Source organism: Gavia stellata, chromosome 24 (assembly GCF_030936135.1).
Source record: "Gavia stellata isolate bGavSte3 chromosome 24, bGavSte3.hap2, whole genome shotgun sequence".
Classification (NCBI taxonomy): Eukaryota; Metazoa; Chordata; class Aves; order Gaviiformes; family Gaviidae; genus Gavia; species Gavia stellata.
This window is the reverse complement of record NC_082617.1, coordinates 7089079-7103154: the sequence shown is the minus strand read 5'-3', so window position 1 is coordinate 7103154 and position 14076 is coordinate 7089079. Positions and strand designations below refer to the sequence as shown.

Below are 14076 nucleotides of genomic sequence, written 5' to 3'. Positions count from 1 at the left end.
TCCCCCCTCCCCTGACGTAGACGTGATGGTACTTTCCAACCAGCTATGTGCATCTGTGTTGAAAATGAGTTTCTACTCCTGCACGGTCCCACATGCATCAGGGAGCATCCAGCTAGCTGCTAAAGCAGAGCAAAGGCTTTCAGGTTTTGGGTATGGTCCCTGCCTGTTCCTTTGGTCCGTCTGTTAAAAGGCTCCTTGCTGCTCCCAGGTCTCTGCTCTTGTCTGTCTCCGTTAAAACGTGCACTCTGATCCCCACGCTTCCCAAGTCACTGGAGCTTCGTACCCAGCTTGCGCTGTCTGTTTCTGCAACGGCAACACAGAGGGCAGGGTGAGAGAGGTCGCCGCAGCCCTATCGCAGGGTATTGTGGCAAACCAGGGGGCAAAAGATAGGAGGATTAAAGTAAGGCTCTGCTTAGCTCCACGCAAAAATAAAGCTGCTCCCACCATATTCGAAAAGGAGATCAGTCCTTCCTACTCTTAACAGTCCTAGAACATCCACCGTGTCCTAAGTGTGCGCAAGCTCACATGTGGATGCAAAATTAAAAACAATTGCTTGCAAAGAACATGGACTAGGGAGCTGAAATGCTGACTATTTAAATGAAACATTCTTTAATCCCAAATACTCTCCAAGAGACTCAACCTTCCAGATGCAGTAGTTGACCCACAATTTGGTATTTCTTTACTCTGCACTATTCTACCCACAGCAGCTATCCACATATTAGAAAATAAATTAATAACTACATCTGACAAGTCAAACCAGCTACAGCTCCTCCATCCCCCAAGATCACTTACCTTGCCTCTGCTCTTGTGACTGTGTATTCAAACCACAGGATGTTAGGAATGAGGCTGGTATCTCGGATTAAAAAGAACTCTGAAATTGGCCTGGAAATGGACAAGGTGGTAGAAAGGGGGAAATAATTAGACTTTTTCTCCACCACTATTTTGATCAAAATAAAAAAACCAGCACAAGAACTGCTCCAGACTTAACTTTACTATTCTATTAACCTTCAGTCTGGGAAAGGAGCTTTTTGTTAAATTTAATAAAAAAACACCTCTTGGTTTTTTCTTTCTTATACTATGTTTCCAGACTATGTTACATTTAAATGGTTTTGCAATTTCACTAGGTCACCAGATACTCATTAAGAAAAGTCTGTTCTGCCTGAAAAGCTTCTCCAGCACTCTGCCACACCTTACAACTTTAGTAGGGCTTTATAAACATAACAGTTGCTTAAACTTTCTCTCTCCCCCACCTGTATCAGGCAAGCATATATGATCCTTTGTATATGCATGCACAAGAAAACATGGAGGAACAAGTAGGTTACACAGCAGTCAGCATGCAAAACTGGAACAGAACCCAGGAATTCTCATTTTTAACATCTGTAACTTAGGCAGTTCATAGATGGTTGAGCAGCCCATTTACAGTCAGGGCTTGCACAGCTACAACTAAAATTTTAGAGACTGAAATATCTTTACATTTGTTTTGCTTCAGATGCAAGGTACAATTTTTACACCAACTGATTAGGAAAATTTTATTTTGCCAGGCAATTCTACTACACCTGTGTTACCAGCTCATTGCAAGAGACTCATTTAATGAGCAAAACACCAATCCACAGAATGCAGACTTGCAGGAATAAAACCTCCACAGAATAAAGAGACTTACCACGCAGCTATCCTTGGGAAGAGAGGCGTTAATATCTCTTGTGTGAAGGCAAACCAGGCTATGGCCATAATGCTTCCTGCCACACCTCCATATAAGACTTGGCTCCAGGTGTGGTAGAGCAAATAAACCCTGCAGTGGAAGAGAAGAGTCACCAGACAGGCTTTAAAACAAGAGGAGGCAAGAATCAAGGGCTGATGTTTCACTGGACCCTCAGACGTTGTGAGCAAGTTATCCTCCAGATGTTAAAAGTGGGTATCTTAACTTTTTTCATTAAAAAGCTAGCAAAAAAGTGGGGGAAAAAATGGGAAAAACTGTCTTCCCTGCTACAGCAGTTTCAGCTTAGAGCACTTCTAGTTTGAGCTTAACTCGATAACCCTCCACATTCTTCTTCATGTATCTTTGGATTAGCTGAGGAACTATTACTGTAGGTTCCCACGAAAGTCTTTTCCAAAGCCAGTATCAGGACACCCTCCAAGCCACCAAAGCTGAGGCTTAAAGGCTTTTAAGAACATAGACAGCATTTTTGTTACAATTTTGCTGCTTTCAAATGTGACAGCACGAAGGCTGCACTACCTCAGCGGGCTTACAGTGATTACAGCCATTCAGAAAGCTACATTAAAAGGTCTGTTAAGTTATCCGTGCACATGAGCTACATGAGTCACGTTCATAATTCTTTTCACCCATATATCATAAAGCCATTGAGATCATCTTATCTGACCCTCTGCCTAGCACAGGCCACTGGATTTCCTCAAATTATTTTTATGTGAATTAGACCATATCTCTCTTATGAAATTGTCCTGTCAGAATTTTAAAAACAACCAGTAATAAGAAATCAGCTCTAGTGTACAATCAACTGTGCCAACAGGTGATGACTTTCATGTGGAAAACATGGCCTTATTTCTAGCCTGAATTTGTCCAGTTTCCAGTCACTGAAGCTCATTTTATATGTATGTGTATATATATATATTTTTTAATCTACTAAAGGGAAGAAAAATCATTATCAAAGTTTCATTTTCTTTATTCATCTTAATACAACCAAATCTTGCAAATCAAACAGCTATAAATGTTTTTATTAACTAATGCTCAAGCAAAACAATCAGATTGATCAACTATAGCAATCCACATGCTGCAGATGCTGGTGTGCCAAGGCATGGTGCAATGCTTTCATGATTAGTGCTGGAAAGAGGGCGAGGCAGTGAGGCTAGAGCATGGCAATGGAGCCAACGGGGAATTGGTACAAGCTCAGCTGATCTTGGGTTTTATAAATGCTTCTGTGAAGCACCACACATGTAGCACCTTTGCTTATTTGAAGGGTCTCATGGCAACACAGCAACTTCCACAAAGCTCTGACTTGTACAATGCAGTCATCGAGAATTAGATCGGAAATGCAGGGTAAGGAATGACAGGTCTGCTGGCTGTTAAAGGCCACAGGACTGTATGAGAGCATAAGACAAACAATTGCTCCATACCTACTATATGAGACTAGCAAAGCCACTGTGACGAGGCAGATGGACAGCACATGTCGCCATAGTAAATCCAGAAACCTCGCATTGTTTGTTTGGTGCATTCTGAAAGAGATGGAGAGCCATTAGCACAGTGGCAGGGAGCTGAGCAGTCCTTATCTCTGTTCTCACTATCTCTGAAACCCTAGGAAAGCTCTATTCCAGTGGGGTCATGGGCAGCTCAATACCATCCCAGCAGCAATCTGTCCCACTGGCAGCAGTTAAAGAGAAGCCAGAAAGCCACACTTCTCTCTCTCCAACTGTTAACAGGGATTGCTGTGACAGAAGGCAGAATGCTCACAATTACTGCAACTGATGTGAAAGGCACATGTTGAGCATATGCAACAGGGAGCCAAGACATCAGAGTCCCTCCATCGTCCACAAAGCTAGGAGGAACTGTGAGTTTTGTCTTCCTCCACACGTGGAGCCACAAGACAGAGCCATGCCCCAGCAAGAATTTCAGAAAAGCACAGCGCAGCATGTAAAACCAGTACTTGGTAAGGGAGATGAACTAAAAGGTCATGCAAGTGGGCAACAGATATTACCTAAACGACTGCAGGCAACCCCACTGACAAAACTGAGTAGACACATGAGAAAGCAGCTCTTCTTTCCTCCTCCCTATCACCCCCCCTCTTTCCTCACACTGGTGGATCATCACAGCTTAGAAAAAGCAGATCAGGAGACCTGTACCCAGATAGGCACAGAAGGCCCACCCGTACCTTCAGTTTTCAACAATGGTAACTACAGTCCTACATTCAGATTGAGATAGACATGCTTCATCCACCCTAGCCACAGTAAATTGTGCAGTTCCTCAGATTTAATTCCATTATGCCACTGAAGTGGCACACAGCAAGGGAGCCATCTATTTCAGGTGTTTCAACATATTAACAGCCAAAACCTGACATTGAATTTTTACCTTAAATAAAGGAACAGAAAGGAATAGACAGAGAAAAACCACATGAATTGGGAGTGGCTGGACGGCATCCCATATTTTGTGGTCACTGTTGAATGGGCTTCTGGGAAGAGAAGAAGAAAGAGTATGGTCAAGGTCTACTCTGTACATAGCAGCTGGAACGCTCCAGATATGAAGACAGACCACTCTGCTGGAGTATGCGCACATGAGTTCACAGGACACATCTCTGCTCAGATGGCTCTGCCAGCCTTCTTACACCCAAACATCCAAAGCCAACATGAGGCAAAGGGGAAAATACCCTCTAACCCCCCCACAGTTAGCATTCCACTCAAAACTCAACCAACACCATGACACCAATGGGCCATACCATACCTTCACAGGGCCGAGGCTCCCGGATTACATTTTTTATTAACCAGTTCACTCCCTCGTTGAATGCCAGCCCTCCCAAGAAAGAAATCTGTGAAAGCAAGACAACCATGTCATCCTACCTAAAAGATCCATCTACTTACCAGGCTCTCTCTGTTGACAAAACCCCAAACCATGTGTTTCTAATTTTCTTTTTTGACTATTAAGAGTTAAAAACCAATGGATTCAAAATTATCTACCCAAGGAAGAAAAGCACTTCTTTTTCAGCCCACTTTGTGTATTTGGCAACACATTGTGTATATGCAGCTTTTCAGCAGACGATACACAGAAAGAGACAAAAATGACACTGTACAGCAATTCTGTTAGCATACTTCCACCAGCAAGTGTGGAAAGTGACTTTTTTAACAGGGCAGGTTTTAAGGAATTGTCTTTCCCCAACGACCAACAGGGGGAGTACACACACTGTTATTTGGGTAAATAGCTTAAAAAAAAGGAGACTTTTTAGGCTTTCTGGCTTTTCCCTCCATGAATATTTTAATCTTGAAGTTGCTGTCTTCAGTCTAAAATGAAGTCACATTCTGAACTGAGCCAGACTGGTAGCATTTATTTTTACTCTAATTCCACAGTCCATACACCTCCCCTAAATTAGTCCTGCTGCTGTGATCAAATTCCCAGCTGGTGATGATACTCTGCCTTCTTGACACTCAGTCCCATTCCAGATGAAGCAATTCTTCACTCTCTGTCCTGAGCTACGGGCCAGGCTACTGCAAGTCAGCTAGCGTCTCTCTCCAGCTCAATGGTAACTTCCCACGTAAAGAACTGGGAATCAACATCAACACTTGTCTCATGACCAACACCCAACAAGCCCCTGTATTCAAAAATCTACGAATTTGAGCAATGGTTACTCTAGCTTATTCTCTCTTTTGGATCAACAAGAAACCTTTAGGTTGCCAAAACTTATCAGCTGCCTCTCCTAGCTAGCATTGGCTTAATAACCTAGAAGTCCCATTCCCAGGTCCCTTGAGCCACTGGTTCCCATGACACCATGGCCCTATATTACAAATCTGCTGCCAAAATCCTTTCACTGGCCCCTATTTTATTTGTTTACTGAGGGCAAATGTTACAAGAGGCTTATACCTCCTAAAGGGAATTTATCGGTGACACTGATTCCCACCTACCTGTCAGAAAGCATTATGTACGACAAAAAAATCCCTTGTTGGTCATTTGGACAGAAGCAAGTCTCTTCTGTCCCTGGTATTTGATTCACAGCTGGGAAGCAGCCCTTATGGACAGATCCACTCCCTTAGGAATCTGTAGGTTTTTGTTTTGTATCCCCTTTTCTGCCTCAGTAGTTCAAAGAAAGCACATCCTACTAAGTTACAGACACCATCTCCCGCATATGCTGCCCATCTTGCAGGAACCTACTAGTGCTATGATCCTGCTGGATCTTGGGAGTATTCCCACTCTGCAATGGCATTCTTTAGTTCCTCAGACATCTTCCTCGATGTTTTTGGGCAGATAATGCCCAAAACATAGCAGAGAGTAACAGAAAAGTCAGCAAAGGCTAAGCAGTCTTTTAACCTGGTACAGGTGATAAATGTCTCCTGCTGTTCTTTGACAGGAAGATCACCTTACCTAAGCTTGCTCTTTAAAGAGAGAAAAAGAAGTGTGAATACAGGAGCACCAGGTGACAAGGGGAAAGACTTTTGTCATTAGGAGAAGCTGGGAAGGGAGAGAAGGACTCACCGTGTGAAGCTCTCTCTTGAATATGATGAGCGTTACAAAGCCAACAATAATGAATATTGGACCAAGACTCAAATAAGCTAAAAGCTGACCAGAGAAGTCACCTAGGGAAACAAACAAGAGAAACAAATCAGTTTGAACTTCACAGGTACTTGGCTGCCACCAGAGTGCGGGTCCTTTGGTGCCCTGAACTACTGAGAGCAGAGGGGCAAACTCAGCACTGCAGGCAAGTCTCCATTTTGCAGACTGACTACTGCTGCTCCAGCCCAAGAGGAGCCAAGGCAAGGAAGACAGCAGTGCTTCCATGCAGGTTCAAAAGCAGGGGTGAGAGGAGGTTGGCATCATTCAGCAGATTACTGCCAGCCAATTTACAACAATGACCATGGGTGTGGGCCCAGAGTCACTTTAATCCAACATAAGCACAGGCTGCTGCAAAAGAGGCAGCGTCGTTCCCTCCCCCTCATTCATATTGCCTCCCTGTGCCAGCAATTACCAGCAAACACTCCCTAAACAAATCCTTTCCCACTCCCTTACTAAAACGGGTTAGTTTTCAGCTGGATCAGCTCCCTAATCTGTCTCACCATGTGTCTGCATGAACACTAGCATTAGCAAAATGGGGAGGAAATAAATAGCTAAACATAGCGGGAGATAAAGGGAAAAAAAAGGAGACACCGCTTTTTAACCAGTAGCCCACTTATATCACACAAAATTACTTTGCGCCTCCACCCCAAATAGCTAACAGTCTAGTTATCCCCCAGGGAGAATCAGGGAGCGGCAATGGGACCTCACAAGAGGTCATAAGGTACCTCAAAACCTTTATCCTGAACTATCACAGGCACAGAAGTAGGCAAACAACAGTAAAGAGCAGCTATGTATTTTGATCTAAGTTTCTATTGCCTCTGTTCCACGAAAAAGGACACATACAAAAGTATTTGGAGAGAAGATGTCACCATAAATTCTGAGGAAAGAAAAAATTATCAGAGTAATTTTGCTCCAAGATCAGCAATTCACTTCAGGAGAGCAAGAACTATCTACCAGAGAATCTTTAAAGACAGGAGTCACTACAAAAATGAAGTATGAACCCAGTGAGCAACTTAAGCAACAGTGTAGTTTCTATATTGGTTCTCAGAGACTCGATCTTCTTCATCCCATCACTGAACACAAAAGGATCAGCCCCCACATAAATTTATCCTTCCTCCCTCCTCTCAAAAGGAAACAGGATGCCTCTGCAAGGCTGAGCATTGGACTCATTCCTAGATCAATTCCACTGCAAGATACTGAGTCTCCCCAGCCCACGCACCCACATTTTAAAACAGCACTTTGCAAAATGGACTTTAACCTCAGCCTCTGAGTACTGGAACTGATTAAAAAAAGTTATTGCACTGCTACAAAGTTCACGCTGCTGATGTTATTGCCACATAGTTGTGGTTACATCAGGTACATCAGCGCACAGATCCCTCTTGAATTCCAGACTCTGGGTTAGATTTGGGAACCAGCATCATCATCAGCAAGGATTACTTTTAGGAGTTTTAGTTTGGAACACCAGTGAAATTAGGAAGAGTTGGAGGACAAAATCCTCAAGAATATTGGGTTTTCACTGAAGTAAGGTTCTATTTTGTTTTTAACCTGAAAAAGTGTTAGAAGACACTGAATTTGAAGCATTTCTTACACCATATGGCAGGTTGGCCTTGCATCAGGTGGGTTCCAAATGCTCCCAAAGCAGAACAGGAATGTATTATAGTAATGCAAAGTGGATGTAAGTGACAGTATCAGTTATGTGGCAATAGAGAATCAAGCCCCTTATGGTTTTGCATAAATCACAAACTCTCTACAAAATTAATCCTGTCTTAAATGACAAGGGAATTCATGAGACAAGCCACCAGACAATCAAAACTACCCCAAAAGCCTCAGGAATACTTTCCAATAGTCTCAATTCCAGTGTTACCATCTGAAGATAGGTCCTCAGCAAGGAATCACTGTGTTTCAGGTCATTCACTTTGTTAATCTATGGTACATAAAGGCTTAGCACTTCAAGACTAAAAGCCATAATTTTGTCAAGTAGATTTTTGTTAAAGCAGATTCTTTTTCTTCTCGGGGGGGGCGGTCTATTTCTTATGCAGATGGTGGAAGAATACTTAAGGAAGCAGTCTTTTAATTTAAATAGCATCAGCAGTACCAAACTCAAGATCCTCCATTATGTTATGTTATCATATAACATACCCAATAAATCAAGCCACTCAGACTTCACCAGCACACAACCCACACTTGAACCTGAGGTGCAGAACCAGAAACCATCACCCCCAGATGCTGCCTGCAGACAGAGTAGCAAGTCCTTCACCCAGACAATCTTAACACAATAGCTCCCCAAACATTTCAACTGTCCATTTAAAGTAGAACAGAGATAGCATGAATAATATTTCATATTACTGTGGCTAACAGCAATCAAACAGAATCACATTCTGAAGCCACTTTTTCTAGGGGAGGAGGCAAGTAAATAGCTGCATGCTCACTGAAGGCAGCACTTTTGCTATGCCCTGGGAGCTACACCAGGAACTCACTAACACCGTCATAAATGTACTCGCTAGATTAGCAGTCTAAGGCAGAGCTGCACTAACTAAACCAGCTCTGAAATGATTGGAAATCCCCAGTGAAGAAGGCAAAGCAAGCTCCGAGAGAAAGGCCAGCGCTGATCACTGCACAGCACTCCCAGGGCCTCAGACCGTGATTACTTGTGACACTCCTGTCTACTCTCACGCTCCAGTGCGCTCAGAGACTTATTCCCAGGGAAAGGGGACTTGCAGGAGACACGACAGTTTCAAGTCCAGTCAGATCTAGCAAGCAGGTCCGTCCCCCACCTTTTCATAAAAATTAAATTTCTCTTCATTTTACTAAACTTGGGAATTTTAAAGCAATTCCTCCAACCAGTAAGAACAGAGACAAAACCTCTGGAAAGATGCAAATCTATTTAATATATAGGTTGGGTTTTGTTTTGTTTTAAATTCCGCTTTTTTAAAGTCCAGCCTTCCCTGGACATCATTTGGGGCTCAAGATGCAAAAATAAAGAACGCAACCACCTCATTTTTAGGCATCCAAGAGATAAATAGGTGAAACACTATATATAGCTCAGAAGCACACTGTTTTTTTCAGCCTTCATTCAGCATCTACTTCTGCTCCAATTCAACATTTTACCCAGCATTCTTTCAGTGGAAATATCCAAGCTTTACCACATTAGCTTAACCTGTATATAACGTAAGAATGTGAATCAACAGCACTCTAACCACATCCTACCGCAAGATCTAGCTTTACCGCTGCCACCACTGCTTCCTATTGAAGCATCTATTTGTGGCACTGCTGCTGGTCGTATGTTCTTGACTAAATGCATGTATGCAAGCTGTACAGACAACACACACTGTATGTGTGTCACATGCATTTACACCAGTAAATATTCATGATGGATCATCATTTCCTCTACTTTCGCATATCCTGATATCACAAGCTGTGGGACAGTAAAAATATCTTCAGGATGCTTTAAATTACGGCATAAAAGGCATGCATCAGACACGAAAGTTCTGCAGGAAGATTAAACATAAAACCCTGCATTAAAGAAGCCAAACAACTGAGTGGTATCTGCTTCTTTCAACAGATATTACTTAGTTACAAAATGAGCCCTGACTGGCGAACTACCACCCTAAACAGAAATCACAGCAAGGGTTATCAGAACAAACATTCCTATAGGAGCAACACATGCTGATACTGAATAGCAACGAGAACTGCTGAGCCAAAGCACACAGACAGCATGAGCACCTTTGCTCTGATGCACCTTTGCTCCGATGGGTTGATTCTGCACACTTGCCTCTCCAATTCTGCCTGACTGTAGTAAATACCCTTCCCAACTGAGAAAACAGGAAGATTCTCTGTCATTCTGCAGAGAAAGGGTTTGGCACGCCAGGTTAAAGAATCTGTCCAATGTGAGAAGAGGAGGTCCAGAAAGTCCCAGAGCTTTAAGAATCCCAGCTGCACTGAAGAGAGGAAGTTTTTTTTTTCCTTTTCTCTAAATAATAATAAAAAAACCCAAACAAACCAGGAACTCAATGTTTCTCCAGTGAAACTCACCCTACAGACAGGAAGTCCCTGAAGATGAGTTTTAGGTCTGTAACACAAAGTCATCCCATGCAAAGCAATGCATACGGGAAAAAACAACGCTAATTACACACACAACATGACAGGATTTAGTTTAGTTGTTATCAAACAAGAAACCCTCAGGCTTAGTGTGAGCCAATACCTCCAGAGTAGTATCCAATGCTCTGCAGCAGTCAAAAAGGCAAGAACAACATTTTTAAGAGCAAAATAAGTTACTGTTACAGCACTACAAAAATTTATTACGCGATTCTGCTGTCACCATTTAAAAAGGGATGGTAAACACAGAAAAGGCAAATAGAAAGAGGACAAAGATAACAACAATTAAACAGTAGCCACTCAGAAAATATCAAATAACTCAGATTTTCAGCTGAAAGAGGAAAACAGAGGATACAACAGTCCCATAAAGTCATGAACGATATGGAGAAATGGACAGCAAACATTTGTTACCTCTCACTGCACATGAGATAGTGTTTGATGAAATTACTGAGCAGCGGACTTAAAAGCAGAAAAGAAACAACCACTACATTAAGTTACAAAGCTCAGTGCCAAAGATACTGAGAGATCCAAAGCAGAAATGGGTTCAAAGAGCAATTAGACACATTCAGAGTATAGCTTTTATATATCCATCAAAGAACTTAACAATTCTGATGCAATCACCAGCTGTTTACTGGAAAGACGTACAGAAGGATTATTCCTGCCTACCTGCCAGCAACCCAACGCTATGTCAGATCATTCCTTGGTCTCACCAAAGTACAGCTGCTGGTATGAAAAGCTCCACGAGCAAACATTTCTGAAAGCGATTATCATGACAATATTTTTAAAGACTGTCCTCTTCAGCTGCATGCTTTAACACACTATCAAGTAACACTGCCATTGTTGGTTTCTTCTCTCTATGTTTGATCTTGACATTTACCATGGGTAATATTTCAATTAGGTCTCCAAGACCCCATTACTCAGACCAGTTTGCAGTTGACTACCACAGCGTTCATCCACCGTTTCTCATTTGATCTTGCTCAAAGCTGACATCACAGAAAGCCCCAGAGAACTGAGCAGCCACACAAGCATTAAGGAAGGGTGTTTGGCGTTTTGCACTATATCGCTATTGATAAGGAAACATTAGATAGAGACCGGGAGGATGAGCATCCTTCTGAAGACACCCCTCCCCTTCACAATTACAAGCAGAAGCCAAATAACAGGCTTCATCTGCCAGTCAGAAATCAGCAGTGACTGCTTTTCACCTGGTCACAGCAAGAGGGACCATCACTCTTGGCAGATGAAAGCTGGGATGACAGCAGTTCTGCGCTGGAAGTCTTTAAAGACATGAGATTTTAAGAGCCAGTTGCCACAGTGGCTCAGCACGCTGCACTCCAGGCCAGCAGCCTCTGGGATCAGCCAGAAGCAAAAGACAACGTTTGCCACACAACAGCGTATGACACGCCAAGACAGCTTAATAATTTATGTTGGTAAAAGCAGGGCCTATTTCTCATTCTGATCCCTCTCTATAGGCACAAGGCTGCATTAACTCCATTGTGCTGAGCATGCTGCTAACACCACTATTTTATAAATGTACATTATCTAGCAGCTTTACGGACCTGGACTTAAGCCGTACACAGACAAAACATAAACAGCTTTCTAAATAAAGTTAGAGCACTTTCCCCAAATCCAGGTATCAGACTTACCATCTTACTGCAACTAATTTTTCTAGACCAAAATAAATTAAGAAACTTTCATACTGCCATCTGTTTTAATGTTTTACTCCTTTGTCTCCACGTTATAGGCTTCCATAATTACATGTTTTATCCAAGACAAACACAGTGTTCATCCCCTCAATACATAACCCTAATCTCGGTGGTGATTTACCCCCTCCACACAATCATCTTCTCCATTTGCCTGCATAAAAGCAATCAATGCAGAGAGAAAAATAATCGCATTATGTCACATTCTTTATGATCTGACAGATAACCCTCGTGCAGCAACTCCAACCACCTTCATTTCCCAAACCAATCCAAAAAATAGTGCACGGGACATTCTGTGTAGACTGCCAGGTTCACATAAAGAAATAAGATACAAAGATGAATATATCAGTACTACTGGAAAGATTATTCCCCATCTCCCTCAAACTGTCACATTAATATATTTGAGAAGGGGGATGGCAGAAGAATGTACAGGCTGAAGGAAAATGCAAGACAGAAAAGGAAATGTCAATCTTTCACATGAAGTATCACAGAAACCCACAAAACAGCCATACTGGGGCGGGGGGGAAGGGGGGGCAAGCAATAATGTATTTCCAGCACCAAATCTTTTCAGTGTTGTCACATTTCAAGTCTTCTGGCTAAATGGGTACTTTCAACCTGGAAGATCCCTAAGCACTTTAGAAGCTTTAGGTATTGCACTACCAAGAGGAGCTTTCATTGGGAACTAAAATCCAGCTATTGAAATAGGACATGCAGCAACACTTTATGGCAAGTTAGGGACTTGCTACCAGAGCTAGCAATATTGAGAATGGTGTTAACACCAAATTTGGATTTTGACCAGGTTGTCAATACTAACACTCCGACACTTCACACTCTGCTTTTTCTATTATCTTTGATCACAACACACAGGTAAAGAAAAAAAATTGTTTTTCTGTCTCACCCAAAAACAACACAGTGCAGAGCACCTGAAGAGGAGCTCCTAAAGACCACAGTTACTAATGAGACACTGCTTAGACAGCCGCTATCTGAATACAGACCCATTTGCTCTTGCACACTGGTAGATCAGGGATTCATCCTACCACAACGCGGGCCATGTTGCTGGCACACAGTGCCGCAGGGACATGGCACAGGACCTTTGTGGATCATACCATTGCCCCGATGGAACAAGTCATCCTGCACACAGGCACCCATCGCTCCTCACCACTGACTGCACCCAAACCCACCTTGCCAAGTGCTGACCTACAGGAAGCCCTCCGCCTGTTGTCCTCCCAGCATTTCCCACAGCACCGCCTGACCAAAGCACAACAGCGGGGCCCACTCCCAGCACAGCCGCAAAAGCCGCCTGACAGCTAAGCCCACCGCAGGGGCAGGGCCACGCTGCCACAGCATGGCTCCCTGGGATGCTATGAGGCAACACCTGGTCCAGCTGGCCCTGTGACACACCAAGTCAGACCTCCAGCATCAACCCAGACACCCGGCCCCGCCATGCCGCTGTGGGGTGGCACCAGGGCTGTGGGGAGCAGGCACGCCATGGGTGGGGCCCACACCTCGAGGCCCAGGGGCAGCCACACATGGACAGGCATGCCAGGGGGCTGCAGAGGGGGCAAGGCAGTGGTGTGGCGAGGGGAGGATGACAAGGGAGGGCAGGCCCGGCCCCACGGCGGCGGGACAGGGCCGCGCCCCGGCCCCCCCTCCCGGTCCCCTTCACCGCCTGGGGCTCGGCAGCCCCTGGAGCACGGCGCCTCGGCAGGGCGCATGCGCAGAGCCGAGTCCCCCCCTGCAGATCACTATTCGGCAGCTAGTACCACCGCCCCCAGCGCGCACGCGCGCCTCACCGCCTCAGGGCGGCCGCTCAATGGCTCACTATTTCGCAGCTGCCAGCCCGGCCCTCAGGGGTGCCGTGGAGCGGCGGGCGGGGCCCGCTGCGGGGAGCGGCGCGGCGGCCACCGGGGAGGCCGGGCGGGGACGAAGCGGAACTTTACCTGCGGGATACTCGACGTGAGTGAGGGAGACCGGCCGCCACGGAGCGGGGAGCGAGCACTCTCCGACTGCGGCCAT

General features: G+C 44.3%; 1 protein-coding gene across 2 annotated transcripts; it reads right to left on the bottom strand.

Moving 5' to 3' along the window:
* Nucleotides 1-14076, bottom strand: DOLPP1 (dolichyldiphosphatase 1). 2 transcript variants are annotated; one of them, XM_059828928.1, is made up of 8 exons: nt 14001-14076; nt 6188-6288; nt 4448-4532; nt 4079-4178; nt 3130-3228; nt 1661-1789; nt 793-882; nt 1-303 (listed from the first exon to the last, which is right to left on the bottom strand). In XM_059828928.1, the coding sequence occupies exons 1-8, from the start codon at nt 14074-14076 to the stop codon at nt 267-269; spliced, it is 717 nt and encodes a 238-aa protein (XP_059684911.1). In that variant the 3' UTR covers nt 1-266. The 2 variants fall into 2 exon arrangements, with proteins under 2 accessions (XP_059684911.1, XP_059684912.1); XM_059828929.1 differs by lacking the exon at nt 1661-1789.

What these genes read in the sequence shown, in the direction of transcription:
- DOLPP1 (XM_059828928.1), bottom strand. Translation starts at nt 14,076, where the DNA reads ATGGCCGCAGTCGGAGAGTGCTCGCTCCCCGCTCCGTGGCGGCCGGTC. An exon ending in TTGCTAGTCTCATATAGTAG is followed by an intron (nt 1,790 to 3,129) that starts GTATGGAGCAAT and finishes CTTCCACTGCAG; the next exon opens with GGTTTATTTGCTCTACCACA. An exon ending in GTCACAAGAGCAGAGGCAAG is followed by an intron (nt 304 to 792) that starts GTAAGTGATCTT and finishes TTGCCGTTGCAG; the next exon opens with AAACAGACAGCGCAAGCTGG.